Source organism: Heloderma suspectum, chromosome 5 (genome assembly GCF_057233095.1).
Source record: "Heloderma suspectum isolate Gila_16-S chromosome 5, 16-S_ref, whole genome shotgun sequence".
Taxonomy (NCBI): domain Eukaryota; kingdom Metazoa; phylum Chordata; class Lepidosauria; order Squamata; family Helodermatidae; genus Heloderma; species Heloderma suspectum.
The window spans coordinates 2,097,135-2,118,585 of record NC_139462.1 but is presented as its reverse complement, the minus strand read 5'-3'; the positions used below and the strand labels follow the sequence as shown (position 1 = coordinate 2,118,585).

The 21,451-nt window shown below is 57.8% G+C and overlaps 3 protein-coding genes across 5 annotated transcripts; 2 read left to right on the top strand and 1 right to left on the bottom strand.

Annotated features, from left to right (window-relative positions):
* Positions 1-275: 275 nt before the first annotated feature.
* Positions 276-5,081, top strand: INO80B (INO80 complex subunit B). Of its 2 annotated transcripts, none has more exons than XM_084855181.1 (5): positions 276-546; positions 1,650-1,836; positions 2,305-2,423; positions 2,850-3,025; positions 3,916-5,081. In XM_084855181.1, the coding sequence occupies exons 2-5, from the start codon at positions 1,748-1,750 to the stop codon at positions 4,378-4,380; spliced, it is 849 nt and encodes a 282-aa protein (XP_084711307.1). In that variant the 5' UTR covers positions 276-546; positions 1,650-1,747; the 3' UTR covers positions 4,381-5,081. The 2 variants fall into 2 exon arrangements, with proteins under 2 accessions (XP_084711307.1, XP_084711306.1); XM_084855180.1 differs by lacking the exon at positions 276-546 and adding an exon at positions 565-694.
* Positions 5,082-10,387: 5,306 nt separating this feature from the next.
* On the top strand, positions 10,388-13,246 carry WBP1 (WW domain binding protein 1). Of its 2 annotated transcripts, XM_084855182.1 has the most exons (4): positions 10,388-10,619; positions 10,710-10,812; positions 10,997-11,158; positions 11,854-13,246. In XM_084855182.1, the coding sequence occupies exons 1-4, from the start codon at positions 10,548-10,550 to the stop codon at positions 12,498-12,500; spliced, it is 984 nt and encodes a 327-aa protein (XP_084711308.1). In that variant the 5' UTR covers positions 10,388-10,547; the 3' UTR covers positions 12,501-13,246. The 2 variants fall into 2 exon arrangements, with proteins under 2 accessions (XP_084711308.1, XP_084711310.1); XM_084855184.1 differs by having other exon boundaries at positions 10,399-10,812.
* Positions 13,247-15,641: 2,395 nt separating this feature from the next.
* Positions 15,642-20,876, bottom strand: MOGS (mannosyl-oligosaccharide glucosidase). Its single transcript, XM_084855168.1, has 5 exons — positions 20,814-20,876; positions 20,170-20,548; positions 18,418-18,638; positions 17,763-17,953; positions 15,642-17,619 (listed from the first exon to the last, which is right to left on the bottom strand). Exons 2-5 carry the CDS (start codon positions 20,531-20,533, stop codon positions 15,900-15,902), a joined length of 2,496 nt encoding a protein of 831 aa, XP_084711294.1. The 5' UTR covers positions 20,534-20,548; positions 20,814-20,876; the 3' UTR covers positions 15,642-15,899.
* Positions 20,877-21,451: the final 575 nt, after the last annotated feature.

Below are 21,451 nucleotides of genomic sequence, written 5' to 3'. Positions count from 1 at the left end.
AACGGGCAACTAAAATGATCCAGGGGCTGGGAAAGCTCCCCTGTGGGGAAAGGTTACAACAACGGGGGCAGTTTAGCGTAGTGAAAAGGCGCGTGAGCGGGAGTTCAGGGCGGATGACAGCCGCCCCCCCGCACAGCGCGGCGCGAACTACGGAATCCGCTACCGCAAGGTGCAGCGGCGGCCGCCAACTCGGGCGGCTCTGAAGGGGCCAGGCGCTTTCCTGGGGGAGGCTCGGCGGCCGCTAGTCCGGGAGGCGCTGTGCTGCCTCCGGCGCCGGGCCCGCGGGCGCCAGGTGCGGGGAAGGGGGCGGGAGGCGGTGGCGCTCGCGCCCTGGGGCGGGTTTCCCGCTGGGGCCCTGCGGGCCGGGCCGGGCCGGGCCGCTCCTCGCGCCCTTGCGGCGTCCCGGCTCTGCCTCCACGCCGCAGCCCCAGCAGCCAAGGGCGACGGTCAGCCGGAGGAACCTGCCCGCGTCGCCGGAAGTCAGTGGCCCCGTGTGAATCTACCGAATAAGTCCCTGACGGGTGCGACGCCAGCTCCGGAGCGGAAGTGCGTCAGCGCGCCTGTGTCCGTCGCAATTGGGGTCCCCCGGGGAGGTTGCCGTGCAGCTCTTTCGCCGGCGCCAGATTGATGAGCAAGGCGTGGCGGAGGGCAGAGGGCGGCGGCGGCGGCGGCAGGATGGAGGGGGCCGGGCGGGGTGAGCGCGGGCCGGGCGGGCAGCTGCTCCGGGCGCCGGCGGGGCGCTGCGCTGCGCTTCCCAGCCGCGGCTCCCAGATGAGGAGGATCCCCCGCTTCCCCGCGCGATGATGGCCCGAGGGGAGCCCAGTAGCCCTCCCGCCAAGCCTCCCCGCGGGCGGGAAGCTCCGCTCGCTGCCGCTTCCCTGGGTGCAGTCGCAAAAGCGGCCCTCGCCGGCCCGGAGTGCTTTCTCTGGGGTTGGCCCTGCGAGGACCTCGTTCGTGGGCATTTGGTGCCTGGAATCATAGAATAGTAGGGTTGGAAGGGGCCTACAAGGCCATGGAGTCCAAGCCCCTGCTCAATGCAGGAGCATGGCAACCGGGCCTCTTCTCCACCCCCTAGCAAGGCCCGGTTGCCATGTAGTCTCACCCGCGCGCGCGCGCGTGTGTGTGAGGCAGGGAGAGGCGCCGCGGCGGCGGGGCGGCCCATTGAATTTTACAGCTTCTTCATTTAAAGTCGGGTCTGCCCAGCGACCTTGCTGAAGAAGTGCAGCTCTGTGCGAATGCGGAGAAACAGCTGAGTTGCTGGTGCCAATAAGGGCTATTTAAAAGTAAAATTAAAATGGGGTGATAATTTCTGTCAGTGTTCTGGAGTGCTTGGAAGCAAATGAGTTTGCAGCTACTGACGCTGTGTCTAAGGAATTTCAAGGGGTGAGCTATAGGACAGCATGTTTATGTGAGCGGGCCATCAGCCACCAAGAGATTTGCCCCTGGTGCAGTCACTGCCTCAGCTGTTGACCTGAATCCATCCTTTGGTTGTTTCTACCTGAAATGTGACCAGCTATGACTGCCAGCGACTCCTTCCCCATTCTTGTGAAGCAATAGCCTCTTTCACACATGTGTAGCTTCAGCCAAGAGGGCTTGCTAGATGCTGAGCTCTGTCATGGTAGCCTTCTTGCTCTCTTTGCCCACCTTAGGTGATGAGGATGAATCCAACAATTACGGGTCCCACAAGAAGAAGCACAAGAAGCATAAGAAAAAGCACAAGAAAAGGCATCACCGCGAGGATGCTGGCATGGCAGCTGTGGAGATGGGGGCTGCTCTCCCCAAGCCTCAGCTGAAACTCAAAATCAAGCTAGGGGGACAGATCTTAGGCACTAAGAGGTACACAGAGGGATCTCTGTTACTGGACAGGCAGGAGGCAATGGTGGGGAAAGGGAGGTAGAGATGCCAGGTGGGAGGTGGTGATGGTGATGGTGAACTGTCTGTCTTGTACTTAATTCTTGGAGTTGTCCAGACTCCAAAGGCTTCTGGTGAATTTAACATGTATGTAAAATCTAAGCAGCTAAAATGAGACCAATGAATCCAACAAAGGTTAAAACTCCACACCAGCCAGCCAGCCTAAGTTGCTTGTGTTGCTTCTGGAAACTGTTCAGACCTTCCAAATCTCCATGAGAAATACATTTCGTAGCTCAGGAAGATCCTCCAAGCCTTGCCGCTCCTTCACCTCTCCATTTGGACATTCCTACCCACCACTCAGCTCTAGACTTGACTAACTTGTTAGCCCCCGCTGTTGCCTTTGCCATCGCAGTTTTCACCTGACAGCTTATTGGCTTTCTCTTGTCTTCCCAGTGTGCCGACTTTTACCGTCATCCCTGAGAGGCCACGGTCCCCCTCCCCACTCATGGTTGTAGATGATGAGGATGAGCCCATGGAGGGGGTTCCCATTGAACAATATCGAGCATGGTTGGGTGAGTGGATGATTTCTTCTGTGAAATCCCCTTGGGAGATTAAAGGCTGCCTGAGAGTGGAGATAAGAGAAGGAGATGGTGGATCCCTCTGCTAGGAAGAACTGTGGATCCTTCTTCTCCATCAGTCAGTCCAGCTACAGGGCTGTTCAGCTGCTGAGGTGGGGAGGATGTGTGTGTCATTTGGTTCCAAGAAGAGGAGGAGGATTAGCTGCCTGATTAGGCAAGGCAGGGTTGAACCATAAAAACAGAGTGACATTGTAAAGCACTTCAAACATGAAAAGCAACCTTGCAGTTAGCTGCTCACTTATCGTGAGTAACAGTTGCTATGGCTCCATTGTCCCACCATGTTTTGAATTTGCCTGTAAGGCTGCAGGAAACATGCTGTCCTTGTTAACAACAGTAAAGATAAACTCTTCTCATACCCAGACGAGGACAGCAATTTGGAGCCATCTCCTCTGCCGGAGCTCGATGCAGAAATGGGCTTTCCGGCTCGTGAGGAAGAGGAAGAACAGCGCTGGCTGGATGCCCTGGAGCGTGGGGAGCTGGACGACAACGGGGAGCTCAAGAAGGAGGTGGATGAGTCCCTGCTCACAGCCAGGCAGGTGAGTAGGGGAGGCTGCTGTCATGGGAACTCTGCCCAGGGGCACGGGCAGGACACTGCTTTGGGGAACCAGAGGGAGGTTTTAGCGTCCTGTCCTTGGAGTGTGCCATGTGGTTGCTGGGAGGCCCTGAAGAACCAGATGGCTGCTTAATCCTCAATCTGGAAAGAATGCTTACCCAATGGGGCCAAATTGGCATCTAGTCAATGGACAGATCTAGAACAGGGGTCTCCAACCTTTTTAGGCCCATGGGTACATTTGGCATTTTGAAAAAGTTCCCTGGGCACTACCAAAAATTAGCTACTGTAGGGGGGTGGAGGGCCAACATTTTGAGGGCACTCCTGTTATCTCTGCGCACGTGCGCATGAATGTGCACCCTGTATATGTGCTACTCACTCTGGCTTTCTCTCTCTCTCTGGCTCTTCTCCTTCCTTCCTTCCTTCCTTCCTTCCTTCCTTCCTCCCTCTCTCTCTCCAGTCATTTGCATGGGGCAAGATTAAGCCCCCTTCCCAAAAATTGGCTAAAGAAGGGGCATAGGTCACCCCCCTTCAAGGTCGTGAGTCTGTCTACCCATTATGGGCAATTGTTGCTAGCCCTAAGAGAGAAAGGGTACCAAAATCTGTTTTGCACCCACAAAGCTGGGGATGCGGGATAGAGAGGCAAGTTGGGTAACTCCATTATCTCTATGTGTCCCTGTCTTTCTTCTCAAGACTACTTTGTCATCCACTAATACAACTTGATGAGTGTTCCTTTTCTTGCCTCCATATGACTTCACTGATCCCAACAAGCTCTTGCTGGCACCATTAAATCCTCACCCTCCTTCCTTCCCTGCCTCTGTGCCTGTGTGGATCCTATCAGACCCATCCATTCTTTCTCTCTCACTGTGCATGCAGAAAGCGCTCTTGCACAAGCAGCAGAGCCAGCCCCTGCTGGAGCTGCCAATGGGCTACAAGGCCAAGGAGCTGACAGAGGAGATGCTGGTGAAGCGGGAGGAGCGGGCTCGCAAGCGGCGCCTCCAGGCTGCCAAGAAGGCCGAGGAGAACAAGAACCAAACCATTGAGCGCCTCACCAAGACCAGCAAGGCCAAAGTGAAGACACTGCGGGAGCGCAAGGCCAAAGGGGCGGTGGTCCCTACAGTCTCTTACCGCAGTGCTGCCAATGGCATCACCGTGTCCTTCCCGCCGGGAGCCGCCCTACCCCTGCTGCCCTCCCTCCCGCCTTCTGCACCTCCTCCCACTCCTTGTGGAGTCAGTGGCTGCCCCAACCTCAAGCGGTACTCCTGTTCCCGCACTGGGGTGCCCCTCTGCAGCCTGGCCTGCTATAAGAAGAACTTGCTGCTCCAACAGGTGGCAGCCTAGCACCCCCACCCTCTGCACCCCTGAGGCCTTTGGCCAGATGAGGCTGCTCAGAAGACTCATGATGCCTGAAGCTCTGATCCTCGGAGGATGTGGTAGAGGGTGGCTGCGGCCTTCTCCCGCAGGTGGAGATGGGCTTGGGCAGGCCACTGTTCCAATCCGTGTGATGGCAAGGAACACATGTGTCCATCTGCAGTGATGCCAGGCAGGGCCATCATGAGCCTTGCTGATTGGATGGGTAATGGCCTCTCAAACTGGCTGTGTGCGAGACCTGGAGATAGCAGTGGACTTCATAAGGCAACTGGCACCAGGGTGCTAAGAGATGCATTCATCTCTTGGATCGGGCCAGATGGAACTTGCGCTCCTTGCAGCTCCCCTTTACATAGAAGCACGTGGTCCACGTCTGCGTAGCGGATGCAGCGGCTTTGTGGCAGCACTGGAGTTGATGGGGGCAGTAGCCATTGAGCCGTGCTATGATGGCATTGAAAACACAGGAGATGACTTCAGCAATCTTGCCAGGCCTCTTCCCAGTCGTAAGCAAGAGCCTTGCCTGTTCTTTTTCCAGCTGCAGGCTGTTGCGTGAGGGCAGGAAAGGATGGACGGTACTCTTGGGTTCCTTGCCCAATCAACTAGGCCCCGCAGAAAAACATAGCTTCATTGCTGATTTATTTATTTATTGTGACATTAAAGACACAGTGAAAGTATCCTGGAGAGCCTGAGTGGTCTGATGGCTAGTGCTTCCTGGCTATTCTAATCACTCCTTTTACCAACGGTGAGGTCCAGGGGACATGGTTCTTTTGTGGGGGTGGCACAGGCCAAGCTGGGGAGCTCCCAGAGATGTGGCTTCCACAAACAGTGTCACAAAGGTCTGCTGCCAGGTTACCATCTGCCCACTGCCCTGTTCCTCAGATTTTAGGTACAGTCACTGCCCAGTCTCTGTAGAGTGAGGCTTGTGGGATCAAGCGGAGAATCTGTGAGGAAGCAATTGCCTTATGGAAGGATGCCATGCTTTTCTCACCTTGCCCTCCTTAGGATGGTCCACATCTTCACTTGCCATGTGGATGTACCCTTGCCCTCTGGCAAGAGCGACAGGCCCCAGCCTTTGAACTGCAGTAGGGGTGGGAATTGTCCTCACGAGGTTGGCAGGGAGCCTGGGGTGGTGCTGTGTTGCTGAGCACCAAGCTGACATGCCTCTGTGGTCCTTTTGGAGCTCAGGAGATTGTCTCAGAGAGGCAGGCTTCTGGTGCCTGCAGTTGTGGAGTCAGAGTTGCCCTCGAGCCCAGGCCCCTGCTCAGTGCAGGAATCCAGTTCAAAGCACCCCTGGCACAGGGCTACCCAGTCTTTCCTTGGATGCCTCTTGCAATGGAGAGCTTATTACCACCTTATTAATGAGGCCAAAGTTTGGCTTGATTAGTAAGGCCAGCCAAGAACTCCAAAGACTCCTGCCCCCTTATTTTGTCTGATGTCTGAAAGGAAGATCTGATTAGTTTGGATGGACTGGGTCTGTGAAGTTGTTTCTGTCCATGTGCCCTGGGGTGTTGGGCCCTGGAGGTGAAGGTGGACCATTTGTGGAAAAGTGAAGATGCTTCAGCTGGTATTGCTGCTGCTGCTGCTGCTGCTAGCATGTGGACAGTGATCCAAGAACTTCCTTTGCTCTATGGATCTTTCCTATTATATCAATATGTGCTTAGTTGCATGCGACTCAGCAGGGCTGGTGTGTCTAGCCAGGTCAGGAGTAATTTGTCATTATGGTTACTGGCCCTCTGTGGTGAACATGAGGGAGGCCCTTGGTTTGGAAGGAGCTGTATCCCATATGCCTGGGTCTGCTCAGCTAGAGGCTTTTGTGCCTAGTCTTTTAAAACTCCACCCGACACTCTTTTTGGGCATCCTTAATTGGCCTTGCAAAGGTTGCCTGTTTTACTACGTGTTCTGCTGGATTTGCCAGCAACCCTGTCTAACAGCTAATATTTATTTATGACATTTCTATCCTGCCTTTTCTCCTCTTCAAGGAACCTAAGGCGGTGTACATAATCCGCCTCCTCCTCCTCCATTTTATCCTCACAGTAACCCTGTGAGGTAGGTTGGGCTGAGTCTGTGACTGGGCCAAAGTCACCCAGTGAGCTTCCATGGCCGTGTGGGGACTGGAACTGGATCTCCCGACTCCCGGCCCAACACTCTTGCCACTACACCACACCGGCTTTAATAGAGACTAATGTCTCCTAAGAAGGTGCGTGTTCTGATGAGTGCATTATCTTAGTGTTCTTTCAGAACCGTTTTATTCATATGCAAACGTGTAATTGAGTTTTAACGGATCCATTGACTAAGATTTCTTTAACCAGGGCAGCCTTATTTAGAATGTATGCAGTAGCTAGTGATTCCAGCCAGCCTGCTTTTTAACTATTATTTACCTCTTCCAAGTTTAGATGGCTGGTCCTCCTCTTTCCCCATCTGTTTTGTTTTCTGCTCCATGGATCTTTTTCCTCAGACAGGATGGTTCATCCCTTCCTATAGAATCATAGAATAGTAGGGTTGGAAGGGGCCTACAAGGCCATCGAGTCCAACCCCTTGCTCAATGCAAGAATCCAAGTCAGAGCATCCCTGACAGATGGCTGTCCAACCTCATCTTGAATGCCTCCAGTGTGGGAGAGCCCACCCCCTCCCTAGGGAATTGGTTCCATTGTCCTATTGCTCTAAGTCAGGAAGTTTTTCCTGATGTTCAGCCGGACTCTGGCTTCCTGTCACTTGAGCCCATGATTCCATGTCCTGCATTCTGGGATGATTGAGAAGAAATCCTGGCCTTCCTCTCTGTGACAACCTTTCAAGTACTTGAAGAGCGCTATCCTATCTCCCCTCAGCCTTCTCTTCTCAAGGCTAAACATGCCCAGTTCTTTCAGTCTCTCTTCATAGGGCTTTGTTTCCAGTCCCCTGATCATCTTTGTTGCCCTCCTCTGAACCCTCTCCAGCTTGTCTGTGTTGTTCTTAAAGTGTGGTGCCCAGAACTGGACACAGTACTCCAGATGAGGCCTAACCTGTGCTGAGTAGAGGGGAACTAGTACTTCCTGGGATTTGGAAGCGATGCTTCTATTAATGCAGCCCCAAATAGCATTTGTCTTTTTTGCAGCCACATCACCTTGTTGGCTTATATTCAGCTTGTGATCTACCACAATTCCAAGATCCTTCTCGCTTGTAGTGTTGTTGAGTCACGTACCCCCCCCCCCCATCTTCTAAGCGTGCATTTGGTTTCTTTTTCCTAGGTGCATAACTTGGCATTTATCCCTAGTAAATTTCATTCTGTTATTCTCTATAGATGAGGTTGTGAGAACATCCAACTGTCGTGGAATGTGAAGTAGCCACAAATGTTCATTCTGACATTTAATCATGCTGTCCCTCATCATAGCACATCCACTGTTTTCAAACATTATAAGGTTGTCAATATGTGTAGAAAGGTCTGCTTGGTGCTATGGTCTGTGGGGTCACAAAGAGTCGGACACGACTGAACAACAACAACTTTGCATTTAGGTGTAGTCCAACTTCATGTCATTATTTAAGCTGCTTTTCTCAGCTGTACATGCTGTTGTACCAAATGCCCTCATTAACACACATGTATGCCTGAATGTGCACTTTCAGATGTACAACCCTGACACTTAGATCTTTCAAAACCTAGAGTATTGAGTGTCCCAAAGCTTGGCACCTGAAAGGTTAAGGGGATTTGGAGATTAAAGACACAGTTGCTTAACCATGGAATCATTTATTGAAAGGAATTAAAACATTCAAAAAGTCTGAGTTTATGTATTCATACAGATGAATTCTTCTATTAAGGCAGACACATTAACAGCAATGGTATGATGTAAGTGAGCTGGTCGCAGCAGAGACGTCAAGGAAGAAGGGGCCAAGGTGAGCAAGTGAGGAAAAAGAGGCTGCAAGCAGCTGTACCTTGCTGGAGCTACACAGAAGTCTGGCAAAAAATAGGAGTGGGGAAAAGCTGGTTGGGCTCCCCAGAAAAGTAAGGTGCAAGAAAAGTAGGAAATGAGATGGTATCTGATGAGCAGATGGCCTTAACAGGGAGAGGTTAGTAAGGAGAGGAATGGTACTGCCTGTCTTGCTTTGTGCAGTCTTAACTGTGGTAAAGGTGGAGGTAGTGGGGTGCCTCTTTATTAACCCGAAGGGAGGGAGGTGTGTGTGGGTGAAATTCCACAAGGTTCTTCAGGGTTCTTTGGGTCAAAGGCATCCTAGGTATTTTGCTGACTGGATGCTACTTACATGTCCCAAACCCGAGTCTGATCATTAAGTTTCAAACAATGGCAGAAATCCCGTCTCTGGTTGCTCATCAGAACTAGGCTGAAAAGGTGAAGTGGTGCTCTGACCACTTCCGCTGAGGACTTAAGGGAGGCTGCTTCTGACAGGCTGCTGAGAGTGTTTGCTTGGTGACCCAAGTGTCGGGCTGGCGCCTGGATCATAAAGTCCTTTCTGCAAGCTAAATCCAAAGCGGGGAAGCGGCCATGGGGGGGGGATTACACCCCCCCCCCCAGCAATCCCGCTCAGCATCGATGTTTCTCCGTTGCTACGAGAGCGGAGGGAGCTTCGGCCTTCGGGCTCTGTGCTTCCCGGGGTTAGGTTGTCTTCTGTGGGGATTTCATGGCGGATCAAGGCTACAAAGGGCCCAGGGCCGCCACAGCCAATTCTTGCAGGCAGGCATAGATGCCTGTATCTCGGCTCTCCATCGCCCTTTGAGGGCGGCACTTCTAGGGCTCTCAGCATGGAGAACGGCCTTTCGCCGCCAAGCGCTGGAGCTCGTTCCGCACGACGCCGCGGGCCCGCCGGAGAGAAGCCCCGCGGCTTCCTCCCCGCCACCGGGTCGCCGCGAAGCCCACGCTGAGCGCCGCGCCGCCCAGGCCCATCTCGCGCCGCCCCCCCCTCTGGTGCACCCGCGCCGAGCCCCGTGATTCTTCGCCTCGGCCAGGGAGCGGCCTGGAGGGAGGCCGGCCACCGGAAGGGCGGGCGCCGCTTCAGGGCCCCGGGGCCTTTCCGGCACCGGCGGGCGGGAGTGGCGGTTGCCGCAGAAACCGGGGCGGGGAGTGGGGCGGGCGCTCAGGCCGGAGGCGGATCCCGAATTGACCCGCCGGGGCGCCGCCAGGGAGGCGAGCCGGGGCGTTCTCCCGGCCGGCGGTCGCTCTGCAGCCGCGCGGAGGCGCGCCTTCTGGCCTGGGGCGGCGGGCGTGGGGCCGTCCGGGCCCCGCTGCGCCGGGAGGAGGAGCAGGCCGGCCGGCGCGGGCGGCCTCTACCCTCCCTGCGGGGGGGCGACGCGGGTGCCTCGCGCGCGCAGTTCTCCATGTGGCCGCCGCCTTCAGGGGGCGCGGTGCCAGAGAGCGCGCTCGGCTCGGCCCGGCAGCGGCTCCGCGGGGCGGCGCTGCGGCCTGAAGAGCATAGTGCGGGGCAGGGGCCGGGGCAGGGGAGGGACTCCGCAGCGGCCTCAGCGCCACCGACCATATAGACCACGGACGATACTGCAGGGCTGTTGTTCCTTGACTTCGCTCGTAGCTCCCTCCCTCTCTGGGAAGCGCGCCCGTCACTCACTTCAGAGTCCTGTGATTCACTGTTTCCCATTGGTCCGTTTTTAAGGTGCCTGCCCTCTGAGCTCTCACGCACGTCTCATTGGCTGAAAGGCTCTTAGGGGAGAGTTTGACGCATGGAAACTCGTACGTCAAGTGATCAAAGTCCGCTACCGTTGGTTAGCCAGTCCGTCAATCAGTTTTGCATCGACCTCTCACACTGCCTTTGGCCAAGGTCACTGTCAGTCATTTATGCTGACGAAGGTGATGGATACTTATTGGCCGAAGGCTGCGCCCGTCCTCCTGAAGGGCGGGACCATACTTCTTTGTCTGCTGTTGTTATGGGAGAAGTCGACTGTCGATTGGTTCCCGCGGAGTGAAGATTCATGCGCTGATTGGCGCTGAACCTTGCAGAATAATCCGATTGGTGGGCTTGGCGCGCCGGGGCGGGAGCTGCGCCTGGAGTGATGGCGGCGGCGGGGCCGGGCCGGGCCGGGCCGGGCCGGCGGGCATGAGGGCAGCGGCCGAGGCCCGGGCGGGCCGGCGGCGCGCCGGGCCGGGCTCAGCGCCGGCGGCGGAGGCTGCGGTGGCGCTGCGCCCGCGTGGGCTGTAGGCGGCGCCATGGAGCGGCGGCCTCCGGCGGGCAGGGAGGCACGGGCCGGGTGGGCCGCCTTGCTCGGCCGGGAGCGGCAGGTACGCCTGGGCGGGCCCGGCCCCCACCCCGCGGCGGCCGCGACGCCCCCGCCCCGCCCGCGGCCAACGCGGCTCTCCCTCTCCCGCCAGGCTCGCGAGTACTGCCCCGGGGTGAGCAACCAGCCGTACGTGTGCGAGACGGGCCACTGCTGCGGGGAGACGGGCTGCTGCATCTACTACTACGAGCTCTGGTGTGAGTAGCCTGGCGGGGCTCCGGGCCCGCGGGGAGGGGGCGCGCCCGCCCGCCCCCCTCGGGCCGGGCCGGGCCGGCTCGGCTGTGCCCCGCTGGCGCCTGCCCCTCCGGCCGGGGCCCAGGCGCGCGGCCGGGCGGGACGCCCCTTTCAGGCCCGCCTCCCCACCCGTCCTCCTCTCTGCAGGGTTCTGGCTTCTCTGGACGGTCCTGATCTTGTTCAGCTGCTGCTGCGCCTACAGGCACCGCCGCGCCAAACTGCGCCTGCAGCAGCAACAGCGGCAGCGGGAGATCAACCTCATTGCCTACCACGGTGCCTGCAACTACCCTCCGTCCATGATGGATCTCAGTGAGTGGCTTCGGCAGCAGCAAGGCTCGGTTAGCGTGGGTCTCAGCCAGGTGCCTGGGTCGGCAAGGTGGGCCCCAGTGATAGTGGGGGCTATGCGGGGGGCGCGGCAGGCCCAGGCTAGGCCAAATCCAGAGTAGCCCAGTGTGGGTCTGGCGGCCAAAGCTTGGTGCTTGAGCAGAGGACGCTCCCTGCTGCAGGGATCGGCTGCCTGGTGCCCCTTAGATATTTCGGGCTACAACTCACGTCACCCCTGACCATCAGCCATGCTGGCCAGGGCTGATATGAGTTGCAGCATCCACGGGTGATGAATGAAAAGCTGCAAAGTCAGAGCCGCAGCCCGGTGGGATGCTGGCAGTGGCTGGGCTCCACAAGACAGAACTTGGCAAGCGTGACCGCAGATGTTTTGCCAAGATGTGCAGCAACATTTTCTGGCGATGGGTGGTGTGGGGGAAGACAAAAGCCAGAAGACCCAGGTAGGAGGAGGAGGAGGGATTTCAAAGCAGCTTTTGCTCTTCTTTGCTCTGAGCCCCAAGATTTCCTGCAGCCTCGGCTACTGCGGGTGTTCTGCTGCTCCCCAAGGCTCCAAGCGCCCAAGGGAACTGCTTGAGCGGGCAGCAACACGTGCGCCTTCAGCCTTCCCTGGGACCACCTTGCCTCATGCCCCTCTGATTGGCCTCCTCCTTCTCCTGCTGCAGGGATGCTGGCTTCCTTCAAGCTGCCTGCCTACGAGGAGGTGGCACACCGCCCAACCACCCCACCTCCCCCATACAGTGCCATCCTTGGCAGCTCCGTCAGCCGCGTGGGCTCCAGCACCTTGACGCTGACAGGCAGCTCTGAGAACTGTACCAGCTGCTCCTGCGAGTCCAGTTGCCTGACATCGCCCAGCAGCACGTCGCTCTCGGCTACTGAGGCCAGCACTCCCAGCGAGGGGGAGGCGGAAGCTGATGGTGGGGCGGGGGGCTGCAGTAGCAGCACAGGGGGCAGCTGGGAGCCCCGCCCCAACCCCAAGCACGCGCTTTTCTCCTCCAGCGTGGAGCTCTTTGACGGGGACCCACGGCGGCTCTCTGACAGCGATGAAGGGCCCGATGCCGGGGATGAAGGCGACCACTTCCGGCACCGCCGCCTCACGGGTGACTCTGGCATTGAGGTGGGGCATGGTCAGGAGGAGGAGGAGGCAGCGGCAGCAGCTGGTGATGATGACAGCAAGGAGGAGGCTGCCCACTTGCTTGGCAAGGGGCTCCCCTGCTCTCCCCTGAGCACTGAGCCCCGGAGCCTGTGTGGGGGACAGGCTGAAGGGAACACTGAAGAAATGGTTGCCTCCTCACCTACGTTGCCTGTCTGAAGGGGACCCATCCCGCTTGGCTGATGTCCCCTGTCCTGCTTTATGGGGACTGCCCTTCATGCCACCTCCAAGACTCAGTTGCAGCTGCCCTTGTGCTAGGCAGCAAAGTGTGGTGAAGTGAGCAAAGGCTTCCACCCCTGCAGTTCACTGTGGAGAATTGCCGCCTTAGCACCAACACTGCCCTCTGCCAGATCTCCTGCTCTGTCTCTCTTTCCTCTGCCCAGACAGTGTGTAGTGCTGCCCCCCCCCAGCTTTCTTCACCCCTCCAGCTTTGTGGCCAAAGGTTGCTTATCCCTCTCCCCTTGGGTGCTGGCTTGGGAGCCTGCTGTGGACTTGGGATCCCTGTGCCTCGTATGTCTGGGAAGGGGAGGGGCACCTGCTGGACTGCAGCTCTGGTCACAGCTGTGTGTCTGTGTGTCTCCTGCTGTGCTCCGTAACCTTTGGAAGAAGGTGTGGATCTTCCGGGGGTGGGGGGGCAGCTGACTCCCTGCTCCCTTTCCTCTTAACATTTGCACTGGGTTTGGGGTTTGCTGGCTGCATGAATGAGACGGTTCTTGCTGACACCTGCTCCCTGATCCAACCAGACTGGGCTGGGAGTGGGGAGCTGGCCTTCTCCAGGCTGCTAGAAGCAGCTTGTTTGGTCCATTCCATCCCAGTGCCTGGTAGCCTTTGGAGGGGAGGTGCTCTCCACGTGTGCTGTTGGGGGCAGCAGCGCAGGCTTATTATTAAAGAGATGTGGAAATTCCTGGCTCAGAGGCTCTTGAATTGCGTTGCAGCGAGCGGGGTGTCGCTTTCTTTTTGGCTGAGTGGAACACCTGCAGGGATGGGTGCAGTGTTGGAATTTGGGCTCCTCCTCTGGGGGTGAACTGAATATGTGGGCTGGGAGGAGGGACAGAATAATGGGGACTTGGAAAGACCCAGGGTGTGGGCCATTTTATCCTATCCTCCTACCAAGAGCAAAGTAACCTTAACCCAAGAGCCCCCATGTCACAGGAAAGTGACTACAGGCAGGCTGTACTTACAGGCACAAGTTCTTCAACCGTTCTCTCCAGTATTTAATATTAATTGCTGTTCTTGATCAGTACTGCAATAGTGCTCCCCCGTTTTACTTCTGCTCTCCTTAATTAGGTGGAAATGGTCAGCACAGCCACCAGTGTCTGCTCCCTGTTTTGGGGAGCAGAGTCTAGACTGAACATGCCCAGTTCATTAAGGTTTTTCTCCTTACAGTTTTGGCATCATTGCAGCAGCCCTCTGAACTTTGACTTGTCCACCTCCCACTGTAAGCAATAGTGCCCAGAACTAAACCTAGCAGTTGGGTGTGATCTTGTCCTTTTGAGTTGTTCCAGCATGCTGCTGCTCCTGTACATCCACCTTAGTGCTCCTCCATGGTACTAGTATCCTCTTCTTAAAAGTGCTGCTGTTTAGCCACGTACCTCAGTAACAATTGCTTTAGTATGTATAAAAGATGAGATTGTTCCCATAACCACCTTATAAGGGAAGTAAGCAGTATTATCTCAATATTGCAGACAGCACCCTTGGAGAGATTGGCTTGCTGAGGGTTGTCTAGCATGTAAATGCCCTGAGGTGGGACTTGATCTGGGGTCTTCCTGATTCATAAGTCAAGTGTTTTAGCCACTTGGCTATCCAAGATCATTAAATTATGCACCTACCTGTAGTGCTTCATATGTGTGCCATTCTCAAAAGCTGTGCTGCTACTGCTGCCCAGCTCTTCAGTCTCATTTTGAATTTCTAGCTTCCGTGTGTATTTTGTATAGCTTGGCCTCAACGTTTTGAACTAAGGAATTGGTGGAGATTGTGACAATGGTGCTGTAGGGAGCCCAGAGACACTGCAGCTTATTGCTGCAGCAAACCTCTTTTCAAGCTAAAGTAGATACCGTGTGTGTGAGAGAGAGACAGAGAGAGAGAGATCTTAAAGCTTAAGAGAAACTTCCAAGTTGCTAAGACAAGATTGTGCCCATTGCAGCAGCAGTGAATGGTTGAGGTATGTAGGGATAGGGGTTTGCTGCTGGACACATGGGAGGCACAAGAATCTTGGAACCATTAAAAAAACAAACTCACCGCCCTATGAAATGGTGGAAGACAGGTTTTAGCTGCATGATGGTATAAATAGGTGGTCTCAGGAAGGGATGGAAATCACAGGCAGGATATGTAGCATAGTAAGTAAGCCATACAATGTCCACCTTAGGTAGTCAAGTGAGCCATTCCACATCACAGAAAACTATGGAACACACAACAAATTTGGAAGAGCATTATTTGGTTGAGTGCATGTGCTGCTAATCACAGGGTCCAAAGCCCAGCCCCACCTAAAATGCTTTTAAGTAGTCTGGGCAGAGGAGAGATGGGACAAAACCCTTCTTAATAGCACTTGCTCCTCAGACAGATGTCTACAAAGGCGTAACTATGCAGTGTGTTCCTTTGGAGCTGCACAGGAAACTTCACATATGGTTTGTGAACCGCCCAGAGAGCTTCGGCTATTGGGTGGTAGAGAAATGAATAAAATATACATGGAGTACTAGAGATGAACTTCACGGGCAAGGCTGAGGAGGCTGCACAGAAATAGGCAAGGATGTGGATTAGCTGTTCTACTGACCTTTCAGGAACAGGATGGAATAAGAACCCAACGATCCTGCACAGGAAGCTGCCTTCTAGCAGCTTAAGGTGATTTACATGCACACCTTCAGATAAGCCAGCTGTGGACACTTTGCATCCATCTGTAGAAGCAGACTGTGGTTCACCATAGCGTATACTAGAGTAAATGTAAGGTGCTCCCTAAGGCACTCTTTGTTTTTTTCCTGCTCTGGAAGTTATTGTTACGTGTAGTTATTACATTCCTATTTTGGTAGTGGCAGGCATGCCCTATATGCCTTAAGCAGCAGAACCCAATTGTCGCCATCTTACTTTCCCTGTGCTCCATAAAATTCAAATTTGCACCAGCCTGGAGGCTCAGTCTGACTGTCCCCACCATTCTTGCCTTTCTGATGGTGCGCAGTAAATACGCAATCCCTGCCCCCGCCCTCCAGGAGCAGCCCAGTCAATTCAGAGGCAGGAGCGACTGGCAGTGGCTGAGCACCTCGGGTCCTTCCCGCTGCTAAGCTTCCACATGGAAGAAAGTACGCAGAGTTCCCGCTCCACAGCTTTATTTCACTAAAAAATTAAAAAGACAAATCCCAGAGTTCGTGGGAGAGAGAGAAGGCAGAGCCAAGGCCCATTCGTTGGGATTCTGAATCCAGATTGCTCCAGCCTAGATTCTGGAGGGGCGTGGGGCCCACCAAGAGCAGGCAGGGGCAGCTTGCCACTCTCAAAGCACCCTTGGCACAGAGCCCTGGCAAATGGGAGTGGGCCAGGAAGAGTGCAAGCTGCACCAGCCACCCCTGGCCACTAATATTCCTCAGCCATCATGAGCACCACCAGGGCTGACCAGCCTGTGAAGGGGTAGCAGCCTTGGCCCCTGCCCGTGCCATCGTGGTACTGCTCCCAGATGTAGCCACTCTCCAGGTACTGCCGGAAGACGTTGCCAATGACGTTTGCCCGCAGCTCCTGGTACAGGGCAGCAGCCTGCTCGCGGTAGGGCCCCTCCAGCTGGCTGTAGTGGTGCAGCGCCCGCACAGCCAGGTAGTTGATGTTGATCCAGATGGGCCCCCTCCAGTAGGGGGGGTCATGCTCAGTGTTGTGTTTGAGGTAGAACGGGCTGGTGCGGGAGAGGGAGCGCAAGCCAAAGGGCGTCCACAGCTGTTTCTCGTTGCGCATGTCCACCAGCAGGCTGCCCAGGCGCTGCGAGTCAGGGTGCAGGAGCTGCAGCAGCAGCGGGAAAAGGCTCACATAGCCAAGGGCCCCCCCCACAAACTGCAGCTTTGGCGGCTGGTGCACCACCCGCAGCAGGCGGGGGGTGGGGAGGGGCTGGCCGGGGGGAGGGGGCCGAGGCCTCTCACGCTCCAGGGCCACAGCCTGGGTGTGGTTCCCATAGTCTGCAAAGGTGCCCAAGGCCTCAGCCCAGTGGTGCTGATCCAGCAGCTGGTTGTCAGCCAGCACCTCAGCCATGTGCTGGTACTCTCCTGCTGGCTCTCCCACCTGCTTGGCCACCTCTACCATGGCAGCGGAGGCCACAGCCATCCAGCAGCGCAGGTCCAGGTGGCGCTCATCTGGTGAGGGGTGGGAGGCCCGTGGGTAGTCGTCCAGCCCGGAGGTCAGGGTCTTCGGGTTGAGGAACAGCTGGGTGTCCTGGTCTCGGCCGCGCCAGCGGAAAGTGTAGGGCAGTGGCCCAGCTTGCGTGTGGTTGTACCAACTGTACCAGCTCTGTAAGCGAGGGTAGAGGCGCCGCAGGTAGCCCACCTCCAGCACGCCCTGGGCCAGCAGCTGCCGTAGTGCCAAGAAGAGGGTCGGAGGGTTCCCTGCGCTGCTGTGCTGCACAACAAACTCTGCCGGGACCTTGGCGCGGGCCTCATCGCCCAGTATCTGCTCCCGCGGGATCCATCCCTCAGCATTCATGAGGTCAAGCCAATGGGCCAGTGCCTCGCGGCTGAGGGCGGGGTCCCAGCGGCCCAGCAACAGCTGGTGAAAGCCTTCATCCCACAGGAAGCCCCGGGGAAAGAAGGAGCGGGAGGGCACCGCCGTGAAGAGCGGGCCCTTGGGGTAGAGCTGCGGCAGCTCGGCCTGTGGAGACTGCACCAGCGAGTGCCCATGGAAGTAGCCCATCCCGCCCAGCAGGTTGCTGAGGGCGGCCCGGGCAAAGTACTGTTCCTGCAGAGAGTGGCCCTTGCCAGCGAGCCCAAAGGTCTCCTCAAAGCGGCGCTCAAAGGCAGCCACGTGCCTGCTCAGCTCTTGCGTCAGGGCCTCTCCCGCAAGCCGCTCTGGGCGCTCTGCCACGCTGCCTGACTCAAAGAGCACCTCCAGGCGGCAGGGCAAGGCTACCGTCACCTGGTGAACCAGGAGCTGGGTGCTGGCCTCGCTCTCCCCTGGCGGGCCGCGGTGGGTCTCCACTCCGAAGTAGCGGCGCTTGGGGGCCCCTGGTGGGGCATAGGAAAAGCGAGGGGTCAGACTGGCTTTCACCACATCGCTCAGGCGGTGCAGCCCTTCGGCCTTCGCGTGCAGGTAGTTGTAACTGGGGGGGGCGGTGGGGGAGGGAGGCAGGGGGGAGAGAGAGAGAGAGAGAGAGAATATCAGTCACTGTGGGAGATCCAGCCGGCCTTGCTTCCTTGTGCACTTGCAGTGGCTGAAGCGAAGGGCGCTCCTGCCCCGGAGTACCTGGCATATAGAGGTGTCGTGCCAGCCTCAGTGGTGGGCTGCTGGAAGGTGATGGTGAAGTGTCCCAGCTCCTCTGCCGTGCCAGTCAAAGACACCATCCGGCTCTTCTCCACCTGAGGCTGCAGGGCCCCTTGCCCATCAGTGGCCATGTAGAAGAGCAGGGAGATGAAGGGGGGCTGGGGCCCAGTCCTCTGAACACAAGAAAGAGATGACAAGAGTTCATCCCACCTGGCAGAACAAAGTCAAAACATCCCTCTCCCCACCCCCACCCCGCTCCAAGTCTGTGGGTCAGAAATCTAAGAGGCAGAATGAAATCCCGCCAGTGCTCTGGAGTCGGAAAGACAGGACAACTCTCCTCATGTCCTATGGGGCTGCGATGATTTGGAACTGGGAACTAAGAGAAGGGCATCCCTTAAACTCAATGACACGCTGACGCCCTTCCCGCTCTGGATGACTTGCAAATAGGCCCCTGGGCTACAGTCCAAAGGCCCACCTTGCAGCTTACTGAAGTCTGCAGCTGGGTAGGAGACCCCCTGGGAACAGCCCCCCACCCTCAAGTTCCATGGCAGGTAAGAAGGGGACAGGAGAAAAATACTTCAGAGCGGCCGGTCTCTCCTCTGCGTAAGTGAACTGGGGCCCTTCCCTCACCACTCACCTCGGGCCGAGCAGTGACCCTCCAGCTCCAGTCTCCACCGTGCCGCCCCCCAGGGCGCTTCACAAACTCTGTCTGCAGGCTGAGGCCCACGTCCTGAATCTCCTGCACCCCAAAATGGATGCCGTCATGAAGCAGCCAGCCATAGCGGGGGAGGCCATCGCTTTGCTCACAGGTGTGGCGCAGCTGAACACCCCCCTCCAACTGGTGCATCCACATCAAGCCTGTGGAGGGAGACAGAGCAGAAATGGGGGAGCAGCACTGGGAGGTCGCGCCAGTTGTTTATGCAGAGTGACACACTCAGGCTGCACCGCACCAACCAGGGAGCAAAGCAGCAGCTGAACAGGGGCAGGTAGGGAAGTCGCAAAAGGCAGAGGCCCATAGTCCCAAAGATCCCCATATCCACAAGTCTGCCCCTGCCTTTTGTTTCTTGGCTGCGCTGAAGAAAGACCAAGAGACAGGAAAGCAATGGCTCTTGGCCGTGTGCAGAGTGGGTCCACTCCCCCTGCAATGAAAGGCAGGTTGGAGGATAATCACAAGGGAAGAGGACCCTTTGCATACCCCTGACCACCCTGCAGCTGGGGAGGGGGCAATGGCAGGCTCAAGGGAGGTGGTGGGGGAAGCAGAGGAAAAACCCTTCCACCCCACTCTGGACTTTCTGTCCCATGGTAGTATATAAAAGCCCAAAGTGACCTTTGGTTGAGTTTGGTTATAGAAGACTCAGGATCAAGTCCCTGCAAGTCCAAGCTCCTTGTCTAACTTTTGTACAGGAGGACAGAACCTTCTCAGCTAACTGCCTTGCTCTCCTCCGTTCTTTTCTGCTGGGCTTTTTATAATGCCCAAGTATTTTTCATAGAATCATAGAATAGTAGGGTTGGAAGGGGCCTATGAGACCATCGAGTCCAACCCCCTGCTCAATGCAGGAATCCAAGTCAGAGCATCCTTGACAGGTGGCTGTCCAGACTCTTCTTGAATGCCTCCAGTGTGGGAGAGCCCACCACCTCCCCAATTTTCTCTCCCCTTAATTTCTGTTGCTTGTGATGGCTGCTTAAACCTACAGATTATTTTGTGGCTCTTTTCTAGTTTTTTATTTTAAAAAATCTGGATTCAGGACAGAATTGGATAAGTGTTATGAAGGGTCTCTTGAGATGCTTTAATTCATCATTTGTGTTGGCATCAGGAAGAGCCCATTTAATTTTGTAGTCTCGACTCCCCACCCGTTTCCTGCGGCATTAGGGTCTAATTATGAAAAGGCCTGGGGTGAGATCCTCCCCCTGCGCTACAGAGGTCTGTAGTGGGGATTTGATTACATAGCTACAGTTACAGCTAGGATCAGTTTTGCCCAAGCCCAAGCTAGCCAGCCACCCTGGGCTCTGCTCTCTTCCACATGTGGCAGGGCCTGGCTTGAGGTTGCTCTGTGAGCAACCTGCTCTTGCGTGCTGGACTGGGACATGTGGGTGGGGGGAAGAACCGGTCCAGCCTTTGAGCAAGGAGTCAGGCTGAGGGATGTTTGGCCCCTTCCCACACTATCACTCCTCAACAGCTATGTAGGGGGGGGAAGTACTCCCCTTCTCAGCACCTTGCCTATGGAGTGGCTTCTTGTCCCCCACAGGGTGGGGCGGGCTACTATGTTGTGGACACGGTTGCTCCCAAGGGCAACCTGGCTCCTGCTCCCGCTCGCACCGCGATGGCCGTTAGCAGGCCAAGCCAAAGACCCTGCAGAGGCCAGGGGCGAGAGCTCTGTGCTGCCATCACCTGTGACCGGCGACTGGGGGCTGCGGGTCTTCATGCCAAAGTAGACTTGGGGTCGATAGGAGCCCCAGAAGAGGTGGGGCGAGACGGCAGGGCTGCTGCTGTTGGGGTCCAGGGTGCGGGGTGCCGGGTGCAGCGTGATGACCCGGGTCGTCAGCCGCCACCCGGCGTAGAGGCTGTAGGCGAAGGCCGCGCAGGCCAGCGTGCCCGAGGCCAGGGCCAGCAGCGTGCAGAGGTGGCCCAGCCCCGGCCTCGCCCGCCTGCGGCTGCTGCTGGCGCCCTGGCGCTCCTTCCGCGCGGGAGCCCGGGGGCCCCTCTCCTGGGGCCGGCCCCCCTCGGGAGCCTTCCGCCTGCGCTCCCGGCCCATTCCGCCTGTCCACACCTGCGGGAGTACAAGCAGCAAGGGGTGAGGCCCCGCTCCGCTCCGCTCCAGCTGCTCGCCGAAGGGCCGCACGAGGCCGGCAGCCGCAGACAGCCGGGCGGGCGCCCCCGCCCCCCAGCCAGAGGGGGCGGGAGGCCTGGCTGCCCGCCCGAGCCGGGGACGCCCCCCTGCCGCCGGGGGGGCGCGGCGCGGCGGGGGCGGCCGGCGCGAGCAGCCGAGGGAGGCCTTCCCAGCTGGGGCTGCCGTGGCAACCGCCCCTCCTCACCCCGCCCGGACGTGTCCCTCCAGCGGCGGGCTCCACGCTGCTCAGAGGCCCCGCCCGAACCACATCTCCCGGCATGCCCCGCGCGCGCCGCTCAGCCGTCGCGGTTGCGTCGCGACGCACGCAGGGAGCCGCAGCCCTGCCCGCGCGCGAGGCCCGGAGCGCGGCTCGCGCGCCGACAGCGCCGTGGGGCGGAAGGCGCCCTCGCGCAGCCCGGGGAAGGCTGCGTTTGCCCGGGTCGCGCGGCTGGCGCGAGCGGGTCTCCAGAGCAGCGCCGGGAGCCCCGCCGGCCGCCGGCCAGGAGCAGCCCAGAGCAGCGGTCGCGAGCGGAGGCCTCGCCCCGGCGCGCCGCGCTGGCACGCGGCTCCCGCCGCCCCGCCTGCACCGTGCCACGGCGCGCCCGCGGCCCCCCTCGCGGGCACGTGTCGCTCTGCGTGCCGCAGGCCCCGGCTCGATCCCGGCGACGTCTCCGGGTAGGGCCGGAGAAACCTGCCGGAACCGCGGAGAGCTGCCGCTACGGGCCAGCGTCGCCAGGAGCGGCCCGGGCGCCTGGCTCGGGCGGGCAGCTTCCGAGGCCTCCGGTCGCCCGAGGCTGCCGAGACCGCCCTCTTCCGCCCGGGCGGAGCAGGCTTGGCCCGTGA

Excerpts from the sequence above, each read along its gene's own strand:
- INO80B (XM_084855180.1), top strand. The coding sequence starts at position 628 with ATGAGCAAGGCGTGGCGGAGGGCAGAGGGCGGCGGCGGCGGCGGCAGG. Across the intron at positions 695-1,649 it reads GATGGAGGGGGCCGGGCGGG|GTGATGAGGATGAATCCAAC; the intron begins GTGAGCGCGGGC and ends TGCCCACCTTAG. Across the intron at positions 2,424-2,849 it reads ACAATATCGAGCATGGTTGG|ACGAGGACAGCAATTTGGAG; the intron begins GTGAGTGGATGA and ends TCTCATACCCAG.
- WBP1 (XM_084855184.1), top strand. The coding sequence starts at position 10,548 with ATGGAGCGGCGGCCTCCGGCGGGCAGGGAGGCACGGGCCGGGTGGGCC. Across the intron at positions 10,813-10,996 it reads CTACTACTACGAGCTCTGGT|GGTTCTGGCTTCTCTGGACG; the intron begins GTGAGTAGCCTG and ends TCCTCTCTGCAG. Across the intron at positions 11,159-11,853 it reads TCCGTCCATGATGGATCTCA|GGATGCTGGCTTCCTTCAAG; the intron begins GTGAGTGGCTTC and ends CTCCTGCTGCAG.
- MOGS (XM_084855168.1), bottom strand. The coding sequence starts at position 20,533 with ATGGGCCGGGAGCGCAGGCGGAAGGCTCCCGAGGGGGGCCGGCCCCAG. Across the intron at positions 18,639-20,169 it reads CCCCCAGTCGCCGGTCACAG|GCTTGATGTGGATGCACCAG; the intron begins GTGATGGCAGCA and ends CTCCCTCCACAG. Across the intron at positions 17,620-17,762 it reads ACGACACCTCTATATGCCAG|TTACAACTACCTGCACGCGA; the intron begins GTACTCCGGGGC and ends CGCCCCCCCCAG.